Here is a 20,899-nt window from a genome sequence, read left to right as displayed (position 1 = left end):
TTATTGTGCGATTTTGTTGGACATCTGTGCTACTGCCTTTTAATATACCTTTGAAAAATTTTTATATATATATATATTCTGGGATAGCTCTTAAAGTGTTTTTTGATGCATCTTGCATGAAGAAGCTATACAAAACTAAATTCTAATTGTAATATGAAACATAATGTCAACACTCTAACATTCCCTGCCTGCCTTTCTGACATCCAGACACCAATTTAAGCTCAGCAGTGGAAAAAACTGAGCTCTTCATTTTTTTTTTTTTCTCCAAAGCCCTTCACACTCCTTCCAGTCTCATGAAGCAGGGACAACACTTTCATCCTACCTGTCATTTGGGCCTGTAATCTGGGTGTCTTTTTTTTTTTTTTTACTCTTTTCTTTCTGTAGACTCCCACATCCAGGCTGTGTCCAGGACGTGCTGCCTTTCCTTGTGCAACGTCTCCAAGATCCAGCCCTTCCTCTTTGTCCATGCTGCTAAAACTCTGATTTAGGCCCTCATAATTTCATGTTTTGACTACTTTGCTCTCCTCCTTTCTGGCCTTGACATCATCTCCCCCTGCCTCCCAATGCTTAAATCCATTCAAAACACAGCAGCAAAAAAAAATCCATGTTCCTGGTTCTCTGGCTTGTCTCTCCAGCCATATCACCTCCCTCTTTCCAAAACTTCCACTGCCTCTCCATTTCCACTGCATCAAGCACCAACTATTTCCAGGCCTGGGGTCATTCAATGTCTGAAATCTCTTGTGGCTTCAATGGAGTCACTCCAAATCTTTCACCAGTGTAAGAGGAGACTTTGGCCCACAGTTCGGATCTGAGAATATTTCACTGTATGTTGTGAAGGAGGTAAAGTGTTTTATGGCACCCACCATTGCACCGAGAATGATAATCAATAATAATAATAATTCATAAATTTAAAGGCTTCAACTGCTGGTCCTTGCTGCAATTTTCGTGTTGTGGTGGAATATGATTGTGGCCCTTTGTTGTCACCATGTTCTGGGAGAAGGTTACATACCTGCCAGCTATGTGGGGCATTAATGGGAACCTGTCCTGCCGCATGCCCCGGGCATATGAGGCAGCACTGAAGGAGTTAATACAAACATTTTATAAATAGAAATAATCTTCCAGCATCATTAGCAAGGTAGCAAGATTCAAAAAGGGACTGGCTTATAGTTAATTGTGCCTTTTGCAACTTTTCATTAAGGCAAGGTTGCAATAAAATGTTAACGTGCTACATCTTATATTTGTTATTACTTACTCAGGATCAGGTTAATATTCAAGGAACCTGGCTAAAGATTCTGGCTTGCTGGCTGAGGTGCTCTCCTCCTCTGAGTACGCTAAAAAGGGTGACCAAATTTCTAACTACCTATCTTCGTTTTGGCACTTTTCTTGTGTATGTACTTGGTATAAAAGTTTGTCCTTATTTTTACTATACCACTTCCATAGGAGGAGAAGTCACGTTTTTCCAATAATGTGCATTTTTGTAAGGTATATTAAACCTCATGTGTCAAAAATTAACCTAATCTCTAACTATGGGTATGTCCACACTGCAAAGAAAACCCCATGGCACTGAGTCTTAGTGCCCGGGTCAATTGATTTGGTTTTGTGGGTCTTGGGCAGCAGGGCTAAAAATAGCAGTGTACACATTCCTGCTTGGGCTGGAGACTGGGCTCTGAGACCCTCCTCCCTCACCAGGTTTACAAACCCAGGCTCCAGCGCAAACAGAAACCTCTCTGCTGCTATTTTTAGCCCCTCAGCCCAAACCCCACAAGTCTGAGTCAATTGACCTGGGCTATGAGACTCAGCACCACAGTGCAAATACTTGCAGTGTAGACCTACCCTGTGTAGATATGTCTACACAGCAGCTGGGAGGAGTGATTCCCAGTGTGGGTAAATATACCTGTGCTCAAGCTAGCAGATGAAGAATAGCAGTGTGGCCACAGTGGCTTGGGATAGCCACCTGAGCACACACCTGGGACCTTGGATGGGGTTGTACTCAAGTGGCTAGCCGAAGGGACCATGTGTGGTGTGCAGCTACATGGCTATTTTTAGGCTCTAGCTTGAGCAGAGTTAGTGCATGTACATCTACCTGAGCTGGGAATCACATCTCCCAGCTGCTGTGTAGACGCACCCTTAGAGATTTCCAAGAGGAACTGTGACATCAGGTACATTGTCAATTCCACCCCATGAAATCAGTCCAAGCTGCCCAAGGTTTAGAGGCTCTACTTACTCATAAGTTACAACTTCCATCTTGAAACAGCATTATGCTACATCCCTGGAAAGGATCATTCTATGACTGGAAATGCCATACTAGAATAAAATGCGTTACCTTCCAAAGTGTTTCTGAAGCTGAAATTGGCCAATTTATCCATGGACCCAGATTCATACTGAGTCAACGTTAGACAAAATTCAACCTCAGCTGAAGATGGGAGCCTAGGTGTCCTTGTTTTATCATGGTTCCCAGGGTTTCGAAGTATAGGGCCTTCATTGGTGGCATTGCATAAAGCCTGCCGGCTGTTGTACTCCTCCGATAGGCTGCAAATTACCTGTGTAAAATATTTTCCATCAGCACAGTTGTCTTGGTTACAAAAAGGATAAAAGCAAACAGTTTTATTTTTCAGAATAAGTTCTTCGACCCATAGAACCCAGAGCAGAAAATGCAAATGCGATAACCTGTGTGTAAGAAATGATGTTTGTATTAATTTCAAACTACAAAAATGACTTATGTAAGTGGCCCCCTTTCATACGACAAGAACATGTAACATTTAAAATTGACACACACTTAACATTTTGAAATTACATATTTTTCCCCATATGAAATGCACATGACCTTGCCACTTGGGTTAGGGGCAAATTCAGCCCTCATTTAGAACATAAGAACGGCTATACTGGGTCAGACCAGTGGTCCATCTAGCCCGGTATCCTCTCTTCTGACAGTGGCCAATGCAGGTGTCTCAGAGGGAATGAACAGAACAGGAAATCCCCAAGTGATCCATCCCCTGTCATCCACTCCCAGCTTCTAGCAGATAGAGGCTAGGGACACTCAGAGCAATTGGGTTGCATCCCTTACCATGCTGGCTAATAGCCATTGATGGACCTATACTCTGTGAACTTATTTAATTTTTTTTAACCCTGTTATAGTTTTGGCCGTCACAAATCTCCTGGCAAAGAATTCCAAAGGTTGATAGTGCATTGTGTGAAGAAATACTTCCTTTTGTTTGTTTTAAACCTTCTGCCTATTCATTTCATTGGGTGATCCCCACTTCTTGTGTTATGTGAAAGAGTAAATAACATTTCCTTATTCATTTTCTCTACACTAGTCAAGATTTTATAGACCTCTATCATATCCCTCCTTAGTCATCTCTTTTCCACACTGCAAAGGCCCAGTCTGTTTAATCTCTCCTTATATGGATGTTGTTCCACACCCCTAATAATTTTTGTTGGCTTTCTCTGTACCTTTTCCAATTCTAAAATATCTTTTTGAGATGGGGAGATCAGCTCTGCATGCAGTATTCAAGATGTGGGTGTACCATGGATTTATATAGAGGCATTATAATATTTTCTGTTTTATCTATCCCTTTCCTAATGATTCCCAACATTCTGTTAGCTTTTTTGACTGCCACTGCCCATTGAGCAGATGGTTTCAGAGAACTAGTCATGACTCCAAGATCTCTTTCTTCAGAGGTAACAGTTAATTTAGACCCTATCATTTTGTATGTATAGTTGGGATTATGTTTTCCAATGGGCATTACTTTGCATTTATCAACATTGAATTTCATTTGTCATTTTGTTGCCTAGTCACCCGGTTTTGCAAGATTTCTTTGTAACTCTTCACAGTCTGTCTTGGATTTAACTAACTTAAGTAGTTTTGTATCATCTGCAAATTTTGCCATCTCAGTGTTTACCCTTTTTTCCAGATCATTTATGAACAGCACTGCTCGCAGTACAGACCTCGGGGGTGGGGAGGCACTCCTATTTACCTCTCTCAATTCTGAAAACTGATAATTTATTCCTATCCTTTGTTTCCTATCTTTTAACCAGTTACTGATCCATGAGAGGATCTTCTCTTTTATCCCATGACCACTTACTTTACTTAGCAGCCTTTGGTAACGGACCTTGTCAAAGGCTTTCTGAAAGTCTAAGTACACTATATCTACTGGATCCCCCTCATCCACATGTTTGTTGACCCCCTCAGAGAATTCTAGTAGATTGCTAAGGCATGATTTCCCTTTACAAAAGCCAGGTTGACTCTTCCCTAACAAATCATGTTCATCTATGTGCTAGACAATTCTGTTCTTTACTATAGTTTTAACCAATTTGCCCGGTACTGAAGTTAGGCTTATCAGCCTGTAACTGCCGGGATTGCCTCTGGAGCCTTTTAAAAAAATTGGCATTACATGAGCTATCCTCCAGTCATCTGGTACAGAAGCTTATTTAAATGATAGATTACATTCCACAGTTAGTAGTTCTGCAATTTCATATTTGAGCTCCTTCAGAACTCTTGAGTGAATCCCATCTGGTCCTGGTGACTTATTACTGTTTAATGTATCAATTTGTTCCAAAACCTCCTATAATGACACCTCAATCTGGGACAGTTCCTCAGATTTGTCACCTAAAAAGAATGCCATAGGTGTGGGAAACTCCCTCATATCCTCTATAGTGAATATTTAGTCCCATGCAATGTGTCTGGGCCAAATTCATTACTACTAATATAAGCAGTCACAGCCCTACAGACATGAATGGAGTTGAACCTGTTCATGGCAGCAGTGAATTTGTCCCTTTGACATCAGTGAGGCTTCAGGGGTATCACTGCAGAAATCTGGCTTTTACTTCCTAAGAAGTGGGTGGAGATAACCAGTCTTGTGTTTTGGATCATCTGTTTGGGGGAATCTTCTCTGTACTTGGGACCTGATTCCGTTACTCAGGACACTGAGTAGTACCTTAAATCACAAGTTGTCCCATTGAGTAAGCACAGCTGGCCCTTAGCACAAATAAGGAAAAGGGCATACTGGTTTGTCTTCTTAAATTGTCTCTGTTTTATGCTATGACACAGACTTCATGTCTGAATGTGGGCAAGTTGTTTAGTGTCTGTGTGCTTCATTTCCACATCTGGTAAATAAGGATAACCCCACTTCCCTACCTCGCAGGGATATTGTGACAATAAATACTTTGAAGATTGAGATGCACTCATACTATATGGCAATGGGGGCCATGTAATGACCTTAGATGGGAATATGCTAAATAGTGTCATACTACAGCATGATTTTCTTAAAAGATTACATTTCAGCTCTGGGTAATGCCATCTACAGTGCAGCTGTTTTGTGCCAATATCACCAATGCACAAGTGCTTTAAAGTTGTCCACCAATCATCCCCAAGTACAGAGGGATTTTCTGGTGATGTAGAATCCTGGGTCTGGAAGGGACCTCGAGAGGTCATCTAGTCCAGTCCCCTGCACTCAAGCAGGACTAAGTATTATCTAGATCATTCCTGACCGGTATTTGTCTAACCTGCTCTTAAAAATCCCCAATGATGGAGATTCTACAACCTCCCTAGGCAATTTATCCCACTGCTTAACCACCCTGACAGTTAGGAAGTTTTTCCTAATATCCAACCTAAACCTCCCATGCTGCAATTTAAGCCCATTGCTTCTTGTCCTATCCTCAGAGCTTAAGAAGAACAATTTTTCTCCCTCCTCCTTGTAACAACCTTTTATGTACTGGAAAACTGTTATCATATCCCCCCATCCCAGTCGTCTCTTCTCCAGACTAAACAAACCCATTTTTTTTTTCAATCTTCCCTCATAGATCATGTTTTCTAGACCTTTAATCATTTTTGTTGCTCTTCTCTGGACTTCCTCTAATTTGTCCACGTCTTTCCTGAAATGTGGCACCTGGAACTGGACACACTACACCAGTTGAGGCCTAATCAGCATGGAGTAGACCTGATTAGAATTACTTCTTGTGTCTTGCTTACTACACTCCTGCTAATACATTGAGAATGCTCAGAGGTGAAAGTAAACTGGTACGCCCCGGTACAGCGTACCGGCAAGAGCTGGTGCACCGTACTGGGGCAGCCCGGCTTCCCCGGGGGGCGATTTAAAGGGCCTGGGGCTCCCAGCAGTGGCTGGAGCCCTAGGCCCTTTAAATTGCCTCCAGAGCCCAGCTGCTGGAGCCCTGGGGTAGCGGCTGCAGGGCTCCGGCAGCTATTCAAAGGGCCGGGGGCTCCCCTGCTTCTACCGCCCGGGCCCTTTAAATATCCACTGGAGCCCCGCTGCCGCTACTCCAGGGCTCCAGCGGCTATTTAAAGGACTGGGGCGGTAGAAGCAGGGGAGCTGTGGGCCCTTTAAATAGCCCCCGGAGCCCTGGGGTAGCGGGGGCTCCAGAGGCTATTTAAAGGGCCGGGGCTCCAGCTGCCTCTGCTGCCTAGGTCCTTTAAATAGCCCCTGGAGCCCCGCCGCTTCCCCAGGGCTCCGGCGGTTATTTAAAGGGCCAGGGCGGTAGAAGAGGGGAGCCCCAGGCCCTTTAAATAGCCCTCGGAGCCCCGGGCTGCTACTGCTACCCCACTGGGGGGGCACTTACCTTATAGGGTGGGCTGGGGCTGGCTCTGACCCCCTCAACCCCACCCCTTCCGCCCTAGGCCCCAGAGTACCAGTAAGTCACTCGACTTACTTTCACCCCCTGAGAATGCTATTTGATTTTGAATTACTTCTCTTGTCTTGCTTACTACTGATTAGAATTACTTCTCGTGTCTTGCTTACTACACTCCTACTAATACATTGAGAATGCTATTTGATTTTTATTCAACAGTATTACACTGTTGACTCATATTTAGCTTGTGATCCACTATGACACTGAAATCCCTTTCTGCAGTACTCCTTCCTATGCAGTCATTTCCCATTTTGTATATGTACACCTGATTGTTCCTTCCTAAGTGGAGTACTTTGTAATTGTCCATATTAAATTTCATCCTATTTACTTCAGACAGTTTCTCCAGTTTGTTCAGATCATTCTGAATTTTAATCGTATCCTCCAAAGCACTTGAAACTTTCAGCTTGACTGGGAACCAATGATAACTACTCTCTGGGAACCGATTTCCAACCAGTTATGCACCCACCATAGAGTAGCTCCATCTAGACTGTATTTCCCTAGCTTGTTTATGAGAAGGTCATGTGAGACAGTATCAAAAGCCTTACTAAATTCAAGATATACCAGATCTACCACCTCCCCCCCCCCCCCCAAAGGCTTGTTACCCTGTCAAAGAAATCTATCAGGTTGATTTGACATGATTTGTTCTTGACAAATCCATGCTGACTTTTTCTTATCACCCTATTATCTTCTAGGTATTCACAAACTGATTGCTTGATTATTTGCTCCGTTATCTTTCCAAGTACTGAAGTTAAGCTGACTGGTCTGTAATTCCCTGGGTTGTCCTTATTTCCCTTTTTTATAGATGGGCACTATATTTTCCCTTTTCCAGTCTTCTGGAATGTCTCCCATCTTCCATGACTTTTCAAAGATAATCACTAATGGCTCAGATATCTCCTCAGTCAGCTCCTTGAGTATGGTAGTAGTGTGGTCATAGCAGCTCCTATGCATAGCAGTTCTTCCCTACCTCAACTGTTCGCATAAGAGAAGTGACCTGGGGAAAAAAGATGTGTCCAGGTTTCGCTGTATCTTGGCTTCCATATTGGCCTTGTGAAGCCACACACAACTAACACAAGTTAGGACAAACCTGAGACTACTCTAACCTATGCCAGGAACCTACCTGAACCTACCTGATCTCCTACCAGAACTGGGGAGAATTTAATTGCCTTTGGTAGGCAGGAGATCAGTTTAGGTGATCTAATGGTCCCTTCTGGCCTTAAACTCTATGAAAATGAAAAAGAGGACTATTGGCTTAAAAGCTCCTGGAGTTGCACTGTGTGCTCCTTAGCTGTAGCTGAGGATCTGGGCCAATAGCTATGTCTGCATTTAATGATCCTCTCCCGCTATAAAACAAAAAAAACAAAACAGAAAAACCTCTCTATCCCCACCAAAACATAAAACTCTGTGACCAACGTCTGCCTTGTCTGTGTGCTTGGTCATGGCATGTGTGGAAAGTGGATGTGCAACAGAAAACAGGCCAGGGGGAAATCTCCAAAGAATTCCTTCATGCTTATTGTATATTTGTATTTAATGAAATAAAATACTGAGCAACAAGAAGTGCAAGAGGCAATATATCCTGTAAGCATGAAGTGGAAGAAAGTAGGATTGTTCATCCTTAAAGGCAGTGTCAAGACCAGATATATCAGTACCCCCCAAAATGCAAATGGTGTTTGATTTATTTTTAATAAATAATTAATCTTACTGTTCCTCCCTTAAAGCCCCCTCTTACATCTTTAGGATGTAAGTATATTGGGACATAGACTTTGTTACACTCTCTCTATAGCTACACCCATGCAATTCTATTTTCCTCATTAAGGTCATATGGGCGTAACTGAGAGCAAAATATGTCCCTCATGTTTGTCTGGCATATTTTACCTTTTCTGCAGCAATGCTGTACCTTTTCTACATATGCAATGCTATACATTATTACCTTTAACAACAATATAATATTTTGACTGGTGGTAAGGCCCAGACTTCCCCCAAAGAATCCATGCCTTGCACAGAGAAGTTCAAAATAAGGTGGGAAGGTAATGGCGAACTGTGATCAAGGTAGTGCTCCAGAAGGTCAGAGTTGAAATGTTGAATGAGCAATTTGGATAGGTGTGTAGTGAAAGGTGCAATGTTTGCCAGTACAGATAGGCTCGAGAGAAGTCCCAGCACAAGCAGTTCTAAAAACTGGGAGAAAAGCTGAAGGCTATTAAAATAAAAAATCAGAAGCCACAGAGAAAGTCATTTGCTTTGCAGAATGTGAGATGTGACCTTTGAACTTCAGGGTAGCCGAGAAAGGGAACCCTTGCTCTTTTCAGTTAGGCAAGTGCGTTTGATTTGTGGTTTTCATCCTATGTTCTATGTGATGCAGTTTTCTAATGCTGTTAAAGCTAATGTCGCTAGTGGGCACAGCTGGTATATGCCAACATTAATCTCTAGTATGACCAAGTAGGGTCAAGTATCAGTGGGGTAGCCGTGTTAGTCTGTATCCACAAAAACAACGAGGAGTCTGGTGGCACCTTAAAGCTTGTCAGTAAATTATAGGGAGGAATGTTAAGAGAACACTTTCATGACAAACTGCTGCAAAATATATACAAATAATAATACTTAGCTCTTACAGAAGGGATTGAACAGGACACATTCTGTTTTATTAAATGTTTAAAAACCCTCTAAGTTAAAAGACTATTATTTAGGTTGCAAAGGCAAGAATTTTAAAGTTTGAAAATGCCAGATTTACCATTGTCTGTTCAACCTTAATGATCCTAATGCACATGTCGCAAGGGGAGAGACCATTTTTAATTACATGATCATGTGCTATTTTTTTTCCCACAGGACCCCTCCCTTATTCAGTGCACAAGATGGATGCACATGGGGTCAGAATAAAAGCTACGTGGGCAACAGTAAAATAGGTAAATCCTAACTTTTGACTTCTTGACTTTGCAACTAAATAAGGCCAGCACATACAAGTTACTTCACTGATTTACATCAGCTGAGTATCTAGCCCATAGATTCATGGATCCAGCTTCTGCTCTCTGTGTAAAAATCAGGAGTAAATATAATGCAATAAAATGTGTGAAAAAGAATGGAGATGAAACAAGCATCAGGCCTTTAGTGTTCAAGGTCAGGACTGCATGTTCTGAGGGAACAAAATCAAGGCTGATCCAAGGTCAGGCACCACTTCTCAGAAAGAGATAGGCAGATCTGGAGGAGCCCAAATGGAAAAGTGAACAGTTTTTACAGATTATTGTTAGTATTGTGCCTGGAGGCCCCAATCAGAATCAGGAACCCATTGTTTAAGGCTCTGTAGAAACACCTAGTAAGAGACAGTCCTTGCTCCAAAGAGCTTCCTATCTAAATAGACAAGACAGCAAAAGATGGGAGAAAAGGAATTGTTGTATTCCCATTTTACTGAGCTGCAGAAAGATGATGTGACCTGCCCAAAATTCCATGGGAAGTCTGTGGCTGATGTGGGAATCCAACTCAGATTCCTCAAGTCCCAGCCAGGTCCTTTAACCCACAAGATCATCCTTTCCCCCAGTCTTAGTTTTGAAATTTATCAAACAAATTAATCTTTGGTGTCACTTCATTAACTTCAGTTCGGCCTCGTGTGTTAAAACTCCTAGGGCTGCTGTTGGAAATAGGTATGTGTTGCCCTGAACTGGGTTTCATCCCAACACCTGGATGGAACCCCACTGCAGTCCATGGGGCTTTGCAGGAGTCTGCCTGCACAGAGCGGCTTTTAGAATCACAACCTAGGAGGGTGAGAGAGAAACAGTCAAATCATACATAAATGTAGGACAGTCATATGCACTGGGATTTTTATCATTATTCATTCTATAAATAGATAAAGTCCCAGATATTTCCATCCGCCTCTCAACCTAGCCATCATTACTTGGCTGGATTCTTATATGCAATCCAGCAGAGGTGGGATGCTTATAAGAAATCAAGTAGCTCTGTGTCAAGAAATGTTGATTTTAAGAAAAGGGAGTGAAAATGACTGTCTGTGACTTTCTATCTGGCCTTAAAATTAGACTGGGTGTCTTTCTAGCAATGGTATTCACTAGTTCAAACAAAAGTTACGGACCTAATGCAGAAATTGTTGGTGAGGTTCTGTGGCCTGTGATATGTGGGAAGTCAGACTAGATGATCATAATCGGCCTTCCTGGCCTCAAAAGCTATGACAAATGGGCCTTTGTCGCCCCCTTTTCTCCTAATTCAAGATCAGGCCTCCCGTTTAAAAATTGCTCTACTGAAGTTTCTCTCTTTTGGAACAAATTCATAGATTCACATTGGACAATGCTCACTCCTGCAAACATTGTAAGGGCCCGATCCTCAGCAAGCATAAATAAGCGCAGCTCCATTGAAGTTATGAACATGCACAATAGCTGCATTTATATAAATAGTTAATAGGTAGTGCCAGTAGATGGCACTCAAGAATATGCAGCATAGTTCCTGGGTTTAATAAAACTTCTTCTTGTGCTCTGGAAATGGGTTCCTTTGTAGAGCTCTTCATGTCATCTTTTAGCACAATTCAGTGAACTCTACTAATTTGTACCAGCTGAGGAGCTGGCCCCAAGAAAAAGGGTCCGATTCTCCACACTTTCAAATGGAATATTAAGACTAGAAAATATTTGTAAAAGTTTGGTAGCATTTACACCTTTCTTTAAAGCGGTTGGGTTTTTACCTCAACCCTTAGGCCCTGATTCTGCAGTTGTCTCTGTGCAGACGGATCCCTACACCCATGTGGAACCAATTGTAGGACTGAAGCCTTAGACTTTCTTCAGTCTTCTGTTAAACTTTTGTAAATTGCTTACTCTCTGAAGTGTAAATAGTTCATTTTTTAATGCCGGCATTATTTGTGATAATTCTTTAAGGTTACAACAATGAGAACAGTGACATGCACTGTTTACAAACATCAAGCCAAAAATTTTATGTTAATGGTGATAAATACTTTCTCAAATACATGGGAAAATGTTCAAATATATACCAATCTACACTTTAAAGGGAGAATAAACTAAGGCCTAGATTGAGCCTGTGCTCATTGCCTTCACTAGGGGGCGGTGCGTAGCTCAGCCTCACAAATCTTTCAGTACTCCTGCCTTGCTCCCATGGGATAATAATTCACACACCTCTTTGCTAAGTATATATTACTGCACTTCGCTTCAGCTCCACCGGCCAACATCTTGAGTGGAGTGGGCTAAGACTCCACCCACTCCCTACCCCTCTCTGGACATCCCCACCTGCTTGCTTTGGCGTGGGACTGGGCTTGCAGCCCCAGCTGTCACCTCACACCTGAAATACAGCTGCATGGAGGCTGCCCTGGGGTATGACTCTACATGGCTGCATTAGGGCCTGGCACAATCAGGCCTTAGTTAGGTGGCATCCAAATGCAACTCACTCACCAAACGTAGCGAGATGTGAGAAGAATCCTGAGCTATTGTGTAATGGAACAAGCTGAACTTTGGAGACCCTATCGTAGTAATGTCTCGTCTTTAAAACAAAGCAAGGAACTCTGAAAGAGATTATGCATATTTATACCCAATTAAGAGCACATGAAGTGCTCTTTCAAACATTTGTGGGGCTGAAAAGATAGATTAGCAAATGGACAGAATAAAAAAAAAATGTAGAAGTAAAACTTCAAAGAGATTGTAAGAGACAACTCTGCCAGGGCATAAGGTGACAAATTGTCTCCAGTCTATGAATTTCTGACCCCTACTGCATATGCATAAATTAAAGGCGCTACTGAAAGTGACACGACTGAAACAAACCTAACCCCTATAAGGTATGTTCTCCATGTTCAATTAACTCTGGTTGAAATTCCTCCCTCTGCAGAGGGGCAGCCCAATGCCTGAGGACATCTTACCTCCCAACAGAGCTGGGGTTTGCTAGCACGGAGGGGATATTATTGCAAATCACTGCCGAAAGATTCATTCACTCTTGCTGGTATTTCCCTTCTCGTTTGCCAGCATATGATGTTGTGCTGCTTTTCTGGCGCCAGGCCAGGCCTTTTTGGTGTGGCCACCCCTGCACCCTAAATGCACACGCAGACTCAGCCTCCTACAGGTCAGATCCCTTTTCACTGAATTATTAGTGTGCATTAGCATTGATGACAAACCTGACCTGGGAATTTCTAAACTTCTGATCATTTCTGTCATTGAGGTTTATTTTTTTTACTAGGCCATTCTTTACCGCTGTTGCTACATATGTGGGGAACAGACTAGCAACTATAGGCCAAACTCTCCTCCCAGATGTGAATCCAAAATAAATCCAGTGAATTAAATCAGTGGGATTACTTTGGGTTTACAGCAGTATAACTGATGGGAGAATCTGGCCCACGCTTCTTGTTTGGGGGCTTTCTTTCTATTCATTTCTCTGCGGCACCGAGAGCCTAATCTCCATGGAACACAGCATGTAGATTCTAATCTCTCTGTAACACAGCGTGTTTCAGACTTAAAATCTCTGTAAGTATACAGCAAAGAGACTAATCTTGATGACCACCTGATTGACAGCTCCTTGCTCACAAACAGCTGTCAGGGTTTTATTTTTTTTCTTTTGAAAATGAACCTGTGCAGCAGACATGGTCTTAAACTTATTGTGTTGTAAATTGCAGTCAGAGGCATAAGCAGTTTCTGAGATATGGGTACCTGTGGCTAGGCAGCGGGGTCGGCTTCAGAGCCTGAGCCGCAACTTCAAAGTGCTGTCTGTGCAGGCATTTTCAGAGCAGTACTGTGAGCCCCGCTAGGCCTGGAAAGCTTGCTTTCGCTTGCTCCAAAATGCTGTGTAGAGAGATCCCTTCCTGGCCTGGTTTGGTCACAATAGCCAAATAAGCAGACAGCCCTGTACAAATAAGTGAGATGAGATGTGAGGGTTTTTTTTGTTTGTTTGTTTGTTTGTTTGTTTGGCTAAACAAATATCTTTAAAGTAATGCGCACAATTTTATTCAAAATTTTTAAAAAAATCTGCTTTAGCCTAAGAACACTTAAAAAAAAAAAAAGCCACAAGAAATACTGGAGCAAAGGAGGATTGGATCTTTTTTGGTTTGGTGATCAGAGGTGTTTTTTACAGGTTTTGGATGTGGGTAGAAAATAGTGCTTGGAATGATGCCCTGGTTGCCCCCTTAATTATGCAGCCATCAACCCACCTCTATGATGAATAGACTGTGCCTAGTCCTTAGTTAATGTGCCCGACTATCCAACTTGCACACCCCATACAGGGGTTCCTCACCGTTGCCATCCCTGTGCACATCAGACACGTACTGATTCAGCAGCATTTTATACACATTTTCACAGGTGTAAATGTTTGTATGGAGTGCCAGGGTAGTGGAGAATCGAGCCCGGAGTGACCTTACATTGCTGTGACTGAAAGCAGAACTTAGTCCAGTCTGTGCAATTACTTCCTCTCAGTCAGTCTATTTTTCCAGGTGCCAGAGTACACCAGGCCCAATCCAATCTAGCTGTGTTCCATTACAGGAGTGGAACAAAGCAGCCAATAAATACTAGTGACTCCGGGTAGAATTTATACTCTATTTCCTAATTTTGTCTGTAATGTACCCAAACCCAATTGACTCGAACGCTCAATCTCAACAAAATGAGCCAAATTCTGCTTTTACTTTCACCAGAGAGAATCCTTGGTAACTCCATAGACTTTAATAGAGTGACTCTAAATTTACACCAGTGCACCAGAGAGCAGAACGTGGACCAGAAACATTCAAACAGGGCACAGTGCTGATTTCTCTTAGCCAATACATTATCTTGAAGAACTAACCCCCCGAAAAAATCACCTCTCAAGCTTCCATGCAAAGATTCTGCTTTCTTTCTCCCTTGCTCCGGATTTGCAGGAGATTGCATAGCTCAGTACAGCATTAATGAGTGCCTATGGGTTTTATTTAAGACAAAGAAATCTAAAACCAACAGTTCAGCCATTAGTTACAAACATCTGCAAGGATAAGGTAAATTCTAGAGAGAAAAAACATATTAGCAGTTCCTAACAGAAGCAGGAGTCAGAAGTCTTTTTAGAGGATAAAAATGAGAAAAAAACCATGGACAGAAATTCACTCAACTAAGTGGTAGCAGTAGCTGAAGAAAAAAGTGAGAGGGGGGAGCTAGAATTTCAGCATGCAGGCATGGGTATCCATGTTGCCATAGCAACTTTGCCATGGAATAAAGTATTTTGCTCCTTTCTTTAGAAAGAGATGCTGTGCTACAAATAGGCACTTTATATTTTTTTAAACAAATCCATAACAACCCTTTGAGTGTGCCACCATGTCTTAATTTTCCTAACACTGCAGAATCCGCAGTCATTATTTTATTACATTTTGAAAGGGCATTGTGGATTTTAAAAGGACACTGTGATACTTCTTTATTTTAATGTCATTTTTAGCTGTTTCTCTTCTCCTCTCTATCATTTAGATTACCCTATTAAAAGCCAGAATTCCTACACATCTCTCAACCCTCCACCCCCTTTGTTATTTGACTGGCAGTGCTTTGGCAGTCAGCATACACTGCCCTAGATCTATGGTTGCCTTCCGGCTGAAGCTAAGACTGTTTGTTTCCTTTTAGTTTTATGGAATGAGATTCTGATTCTAGTGTTAGACTAAGTCACTCCTCTGACTTCAGAGTTACTCCACTGTCAGTAGAGCTGGTTGGGAATTTTCTGACAACCTTTTTATGTCAGAAAATGGCAATTTGTTGAAACCAAAGCTTTCCATGAGAATGCATCTGTTGTGATGAAACTTTTGTTGTGAAAAAATGTTCAGGTCCAGGAGGGAGGGAGCAAATGACTCACCTGAGAATGGCCCAGTGGCTAAGGTGCTCACCTGGCACGGAGAAGATCTAGCTTCAAGTCCCCATTCTATCTGATTGAAAGCAGGGACTTGAACTTGGACCATCCACATCATAGAATATCAGGGTTGGAAGGGACCTCAGCAGGTCATCTAGTCCAACCCCTGCTCAAAGCAGGACCAATCCCCAATTTTTGCCCCAGATCCCTAAATGGCCCCCTCAAGGATTGAACTCACAACCTTCAGTTTAGCAGGCCGATGCTCAAACCACTGAGCTATCCCTCCCCAGCTATACTGGATGAGTGCCTAACCAATGGGCTATGGAATCAGTTTCATATTTATTTTCTTTTGGGGGGGGGGGGTAAAAAAATCTTGGTTTCATCCAAATGAAGAGTGGAAAAAATTGTGTGGGTCAGGAATACCATTTTCTACCTATCTCTAATTGTAAGCCAGAGTAACATTTGGCCTCAGAGCTACTAAAGCAGTAATCAAAATACATTTGATCATGCCCTCCTTCCTTGTGTTTATAGTCGCTTATGCCCCCCTCCCCCACAAGTGCATATAGCGTCACCCAGCTCTGAAGGCAGAGCGGAGAGCAGCAGCAGCTGCCAGGCACCCAGCTCTGAAGGCAGCGCCACGCCAGCCGCAGTGCAGAAGTAAGGGTGGTGATGTGAAAAGCGATATTTGTCAATATTACTTTTCACAGCAGACTTAGTGCCCCATTGCCACCCTTAACTTTGCACTGCTGCTGCCACCCTGGGGCTGACAGCCGGAGTCCTGCTGCCACCTTCCAGTGAGGGACTTGCAGGGGTGAAGGGGAAAGGCGAGACCAAGCCTGGGCTGCCTCTTGGTGAGGGTCTGAGGGGGCGGGGAAGGAGAATCCCAGGATGGCAGGGCTCCGGCTATTAGCCCTAGGGTGGCAGGGCTCTGGCTGTTCCCTTTATCCCATCCCCGCACCTCCTGGCTGTGCACGGCCCTTCTGCACGAGCCCTAGCCCCCCAGGGCTGACAGCCAGAGCTCTTAAAAAAAGAAAAGAAAAAAAAAAGGAAAAAAAAAAGCTCACAGCTCCCACCTCCCTTGACAGATTCCCATGCCTCCCTTGGGAGGCCTGCCCCATAGTTTGAGAACCACTGTACCAAAGGAACATCAGTCTAACTTGTACCTTGACCACATGCTCCCCAAATCAAAACACGATTCTGCTATCTTGCCATTGTAATTCAGGAGTAAATCCACTGACATCAGTAATGTTACACATAGGTGTTGGAGGAGAATCAGAGCACGGAATGCAAAGTCCTAGTTAGAACTGGTTTGAAAGTTTTAACAAATAGGCACTTTCATAAAATATTACCAAGTGACTTAGGTGCCTAAACCCCATCTTCAAAAGTGACTTAGGAAATGTTGACAATGGGACTCAGGTGCTTTGGGAAGTTTTACCCCAAAACTAAGCATTTTTTTAAACATGCTGCATTCCCCCTTCCCCACAGCAACACTTTTGTGCTCAAGGCATACAAAGACTTTATTTTGACGAGATTTGTCTTTTAAGAGAAGCTTTGCTTCATTTATGGGCTATCTGAAGGACAGCCAGCCTGAAATGGTAAATTATAGAATACCACTGTTTTTAAATGTACAGTAGCAAAGCTTTTATGTGCTCAGATACTACATTGATAGGGAAGCTATACATATCTACCTATATCAGTCAGACCTTCGAAAGGGTAAGCAAAGCATTGCTCTCTGACCCCTCTTCCTTTGTAGGAAAACATTATTGCGTACGTATGGAGACAGCTAGAAACTTGCTAATTCTGTAATACTATCTGCACCCTGTTACTATTGACCTGTCATCCAGTGTGCTATATATGTCTTAATTAGACTTCATACTCCACAGGACAGGCAATATAGGCCTGATTCTAGTTTCACTTACACCAGTTTCACACTGGTGCAACTTCATTGACTTCATGATACTCCTGGTTTAGCCCAATGAGAAATCAGATGTGGGTCTGCTGTATTCTCTGGGTGAAATCCTAGCTCCGCTGAAGTTAATGACAAAACGCCCACTGACTTCAGTGGAGCCAGGATTTCACCCCATGCGAAGTACCATATGCACATATGGGACTATATAAATAAAGTTCTGCAGGACTTCGCTAGTTTCACATTTTGTTGGAATGAGAAAACCACGCTCTGAGACAAATGACATCTTTCTGGCTGCTTGTATTCTATATACTGGACCAATTTCGGTACTTTTACAATTCTGAACTGGTGTCAATCCAGAGGAATTCCACTTAAATCAATACTCTGATTACACTGCTGTAACTGAAAGGAGCCATTGCATCAGTTCAAAATACAGGGTCAGATTCATTGGTATATTCTGACTACTTTGTGCTACTCTGGGGATGCAAAGCAGCCATAAATCCAGTTTACTAGGCTGGTGTTAGCCCAGTTTGTCTTTGCTTTGTCACACCAGAGCATCATAGAGCTGCTGGAGTAGATTGGTGAATTTGTCCTACAGTCCGTTAAATCATGGAAACAAAGGACCAGATCCTCAGCTGGTGTAAATTGGTGTATCTCCAAGTAAGTCAAAAGAATGATGCCAGTTTGCACCAGCTAAGGACCTAGCCTTTAAAGTTTTAAATTCCAAAAGTGCATAGCACTAGGACACCACAATGTATCCACTTCAGCTAGATAAATAAGCAAGGCTATATTGCTTTATAGATTCAGCTGAACGGTGTTTGAAATGTAGGAATACTCTGAGTGCTAAATTCTTAGCCCATTTTAACAGGGGAGATTAGCTTTTATTTTTCTTTTGAATAAATCACCGGCCTTTATTTGGAAATGACTGCTGTTAACAGCATAGCCAATCCTTTTGGTGCACTAAAGACTTTTCACTTTAAACTAGATAAGCTTAATTGGATAGTTTAAAAATCTTGGCTGGAAAAAGAGGTGGTGAGGGGGCAGGGGTGGAAAGCCTTTCAGATTGCAGAGCACACTGATGACAACTCCGTGCTTTTGTTTCCATTGCTCAGACACTAACACTGCCGTGAAGAGGCTGTGTGCCGGCGACTTGCATACAAATGCCCTACTTTCTCTCAGCTGGATGACTCTGTCCAGCACTGTTGCGATGTTGTGTTATGCACTTTGCTTTAGGTGCAGCGATGCACCCAAAAGGTGATTGGGTATATTTTTTGGTGACCTAGATTTCCCTCTGGCCACAAGTCGATTAGCACGTAATGTATCAGATCTCTTGGCATAAAGCCACCCTTCCAGCCCTCCCTCCCTGCCAGCCAGTCCTTACCTGCCACGAGGAGAAAAAAGATGCTGGGCTGAGTAACTGAGGGTTAGTGGGGTGTCTGCCTCCCATCAATTCGTCAGTGCAGACATCACAGCCTTCAGCATCTCGCCAGTCCCAGTAAGGGATGGTGAAGTTCTCATCCCCTGTGATCTTCTGGATCTCGTGTTCCCACAGCAGCAAGAACAGCCGATGCCAAGGTAGAAAACCTGGGGCTTCATGGGCAAAATCAATATCCCTCCATACGCTTGACCCACCTAGCAAGGTATCATGAGAGACGTAGTAATGCATCCATACGAAGAGATCGTAAATGTTGATGTTCCTGAACATGGGGGTCGAGCCATTGTTCATCTGAGCATAGGTTCCACTGGCGATGACATAGTCCTGGCTCGGGGTTTGCTTTGCCAAGTTGAGGTAGGCGAGGAACTTATTCTTCTCTTTGCTACTAAGCTGGAAGATGCTTCTTCTCATAAGCATCCTCCTCTCGGCACAGTTGGGCCCTGAGAAGCCAAACCTGCACTCCCCACAGTTGAATCCCATAAAGTTGCTGTTGCATTGGCATGTCCTGTTATAAAACACAGCAGGCCAGTCCTCTCTGTCGTCCACACCTGTGAAGGGGAACTGCGGCCCGAGTGGGGCACGGGACAAAAGGATCTCCTGGCAGGAGCCCCTGCCAGAGAGTTCTCCACAAGGGGACCCATCCCCAGCCCACAGTGGGCAACATTCCTTCCTCAGCAGGCTCTCTGAAGATGCACAGGCTCGGGGGAACTGCCCGGATGAAGGCTGCAGAATCCCCAGCAGGAAACCCAGGGCCAAGAGAGACATCCTCACACAACAGCAGGCAACCTTCAGTGCTGTGTCTCAGTGCATGAATAGATCTAACCCCTGCCACAGCCCTGCATATGAAAGAAATGTTTCCCCTCCGGTGGGAAAGTTTCACTCCTGTCTTTTTTTTTTTTTAAACCATGCACACTTCAATCTTCTTTGCCATCTACTACACATACACACAATTCTCTGTTAATCTGATTATCACATGTTCTGGGTGAAATCCAAGTGACTTATTTTCCCCTGCCCCTTTAGCGTTCAACATATACAGACTTATTATAAGCAGTCATCTTCTGCCTGTCACATGATCCTTTTCCTCTGGCAACTTTGGATCAAGTAAAACTTGGATATAGAAATAGTGACAGCCATTTTAATTCCTTGTTTGCTTATGTGCATTAGAATAATGATTTTTTAAAAAAAAAATAGATTGTCTGTTGAATTAAATAAGCACAGCAAATCTCTGGATTAAAATAAACTTTATTCATCTATTTTTAATCTATCCCCCTCAATATGAGACTCATAAAATGACCCTATTAGGCCAAAGAGTGTGTGAAAGTAGGATCCAGTGCAGAATTAAGGGTTTGGTTTTGGTGACGCGTTCAGACTGAAAACACTTCTCTTCCTCCTAGCCTGGTTCACTGCAGAATAACTTCACAGCATCCCTTCTCTGACAGAAGGTCCCATTATAAACTTTTAGGGGCAGGTCCTCATCCAGTAGCTATATTGAAATTAGTGAAGCTATGACAGTTAACACCAGCCCAGGACATGCTTCCTGGCTTTCTCCATTAGTAAAACTTTGTACAAGGGAAATTACAGGGAGGAAATTGCAGGGGAGAGAGTCGACCTGGGACAGCGCTGCAACCATCCACCCCCTGATCTGGAAAAGGGACCGTAATCCCTGCATTTGCCCTGGGAGGGAGTTTGCAGACCCTGGATCTACATGTTGTAACTGATGTTACATTGGCTGTGTTCCAGACCATCCACAACCCCTTTCTTCTTCTCTGCTGGCCTATGCAAAGCCTAGCTGTGCAGCTCGCAGGCTGCTGGAATGTCCCTCTCTGCCTGCCTTGCAGCAGCATGGCAATCATTCCACTGTGAGTGGAGCAGGGGAGCCTTCCACTGTCCCTAAACTGCTGGCTGAATTGCACATTTAGAAATTTCCCTCCGTCTTGTCTTTTGTGAAACTGGGGTTTCTGTTGTTGCGGGACATTTTTTTAAAAGCAAGGGGATGGGATTACCACTGACTGAGGATTGCTGAGAGTTTCCGTGCGGCTGGAGCACCAGACAGGCAAAGCAAGGGAGAGCTTGGCTGGGAAATGTTGCCTTTTGCTGGAATCAGCAGGTCATCACATGATCCTGCTGAGGAGCACGAGGAGCCTTAATCCTGT

At 43.2% G+C, this 20,899-nt stretch overlaps 1 protein-coding gene across 1 annotated transcript in view; it reads right to left on the bottom strand.

Annotated features, from left to right (window-relative positions):
* Window positions 1-19,511, bottom strand: part of TYR (tyrosinase) — an 84,261-nt gene extending 64,750 nt beyond the window's left edge. The window contains exons 1-2 of the mRNA XM_073317890.1: window positions 18,693-19,511; window positions 2,324-2,540 (exon numbers count right to left, since the gene is read on the bottom strand). Coding sequence (XP_073173991.1) covers window positions 2,324-2,540; window positions 18,693-19,511 — 1,036 coding nt within the window. The remainder of the gene's footprint in view (window positions 1-2,323; window positions 2,541-18,692) is intronic.
* Between the last annotated feature and the right edge of the window lie 1,388 nt (window positions 19,512-20,899).

Source organism: Lepidochelys kempii, chromosome 1 (assembly GCF_965140265.1).
Source record: "Lepidochelys kempii isolate rLepKem1 chromosome 1, rLepKem1.hap2, whole genome shotgun sequence".
Classification (NCBI taxonomy): Eukaryota; Metazoa; Chordata; order Testudines; family Cheloniidae; genus Lepidochelys; species Lepidochelys kempii.
This window is presented reverse-complemented; position numbering and strand designations above follow the sequence as displayed.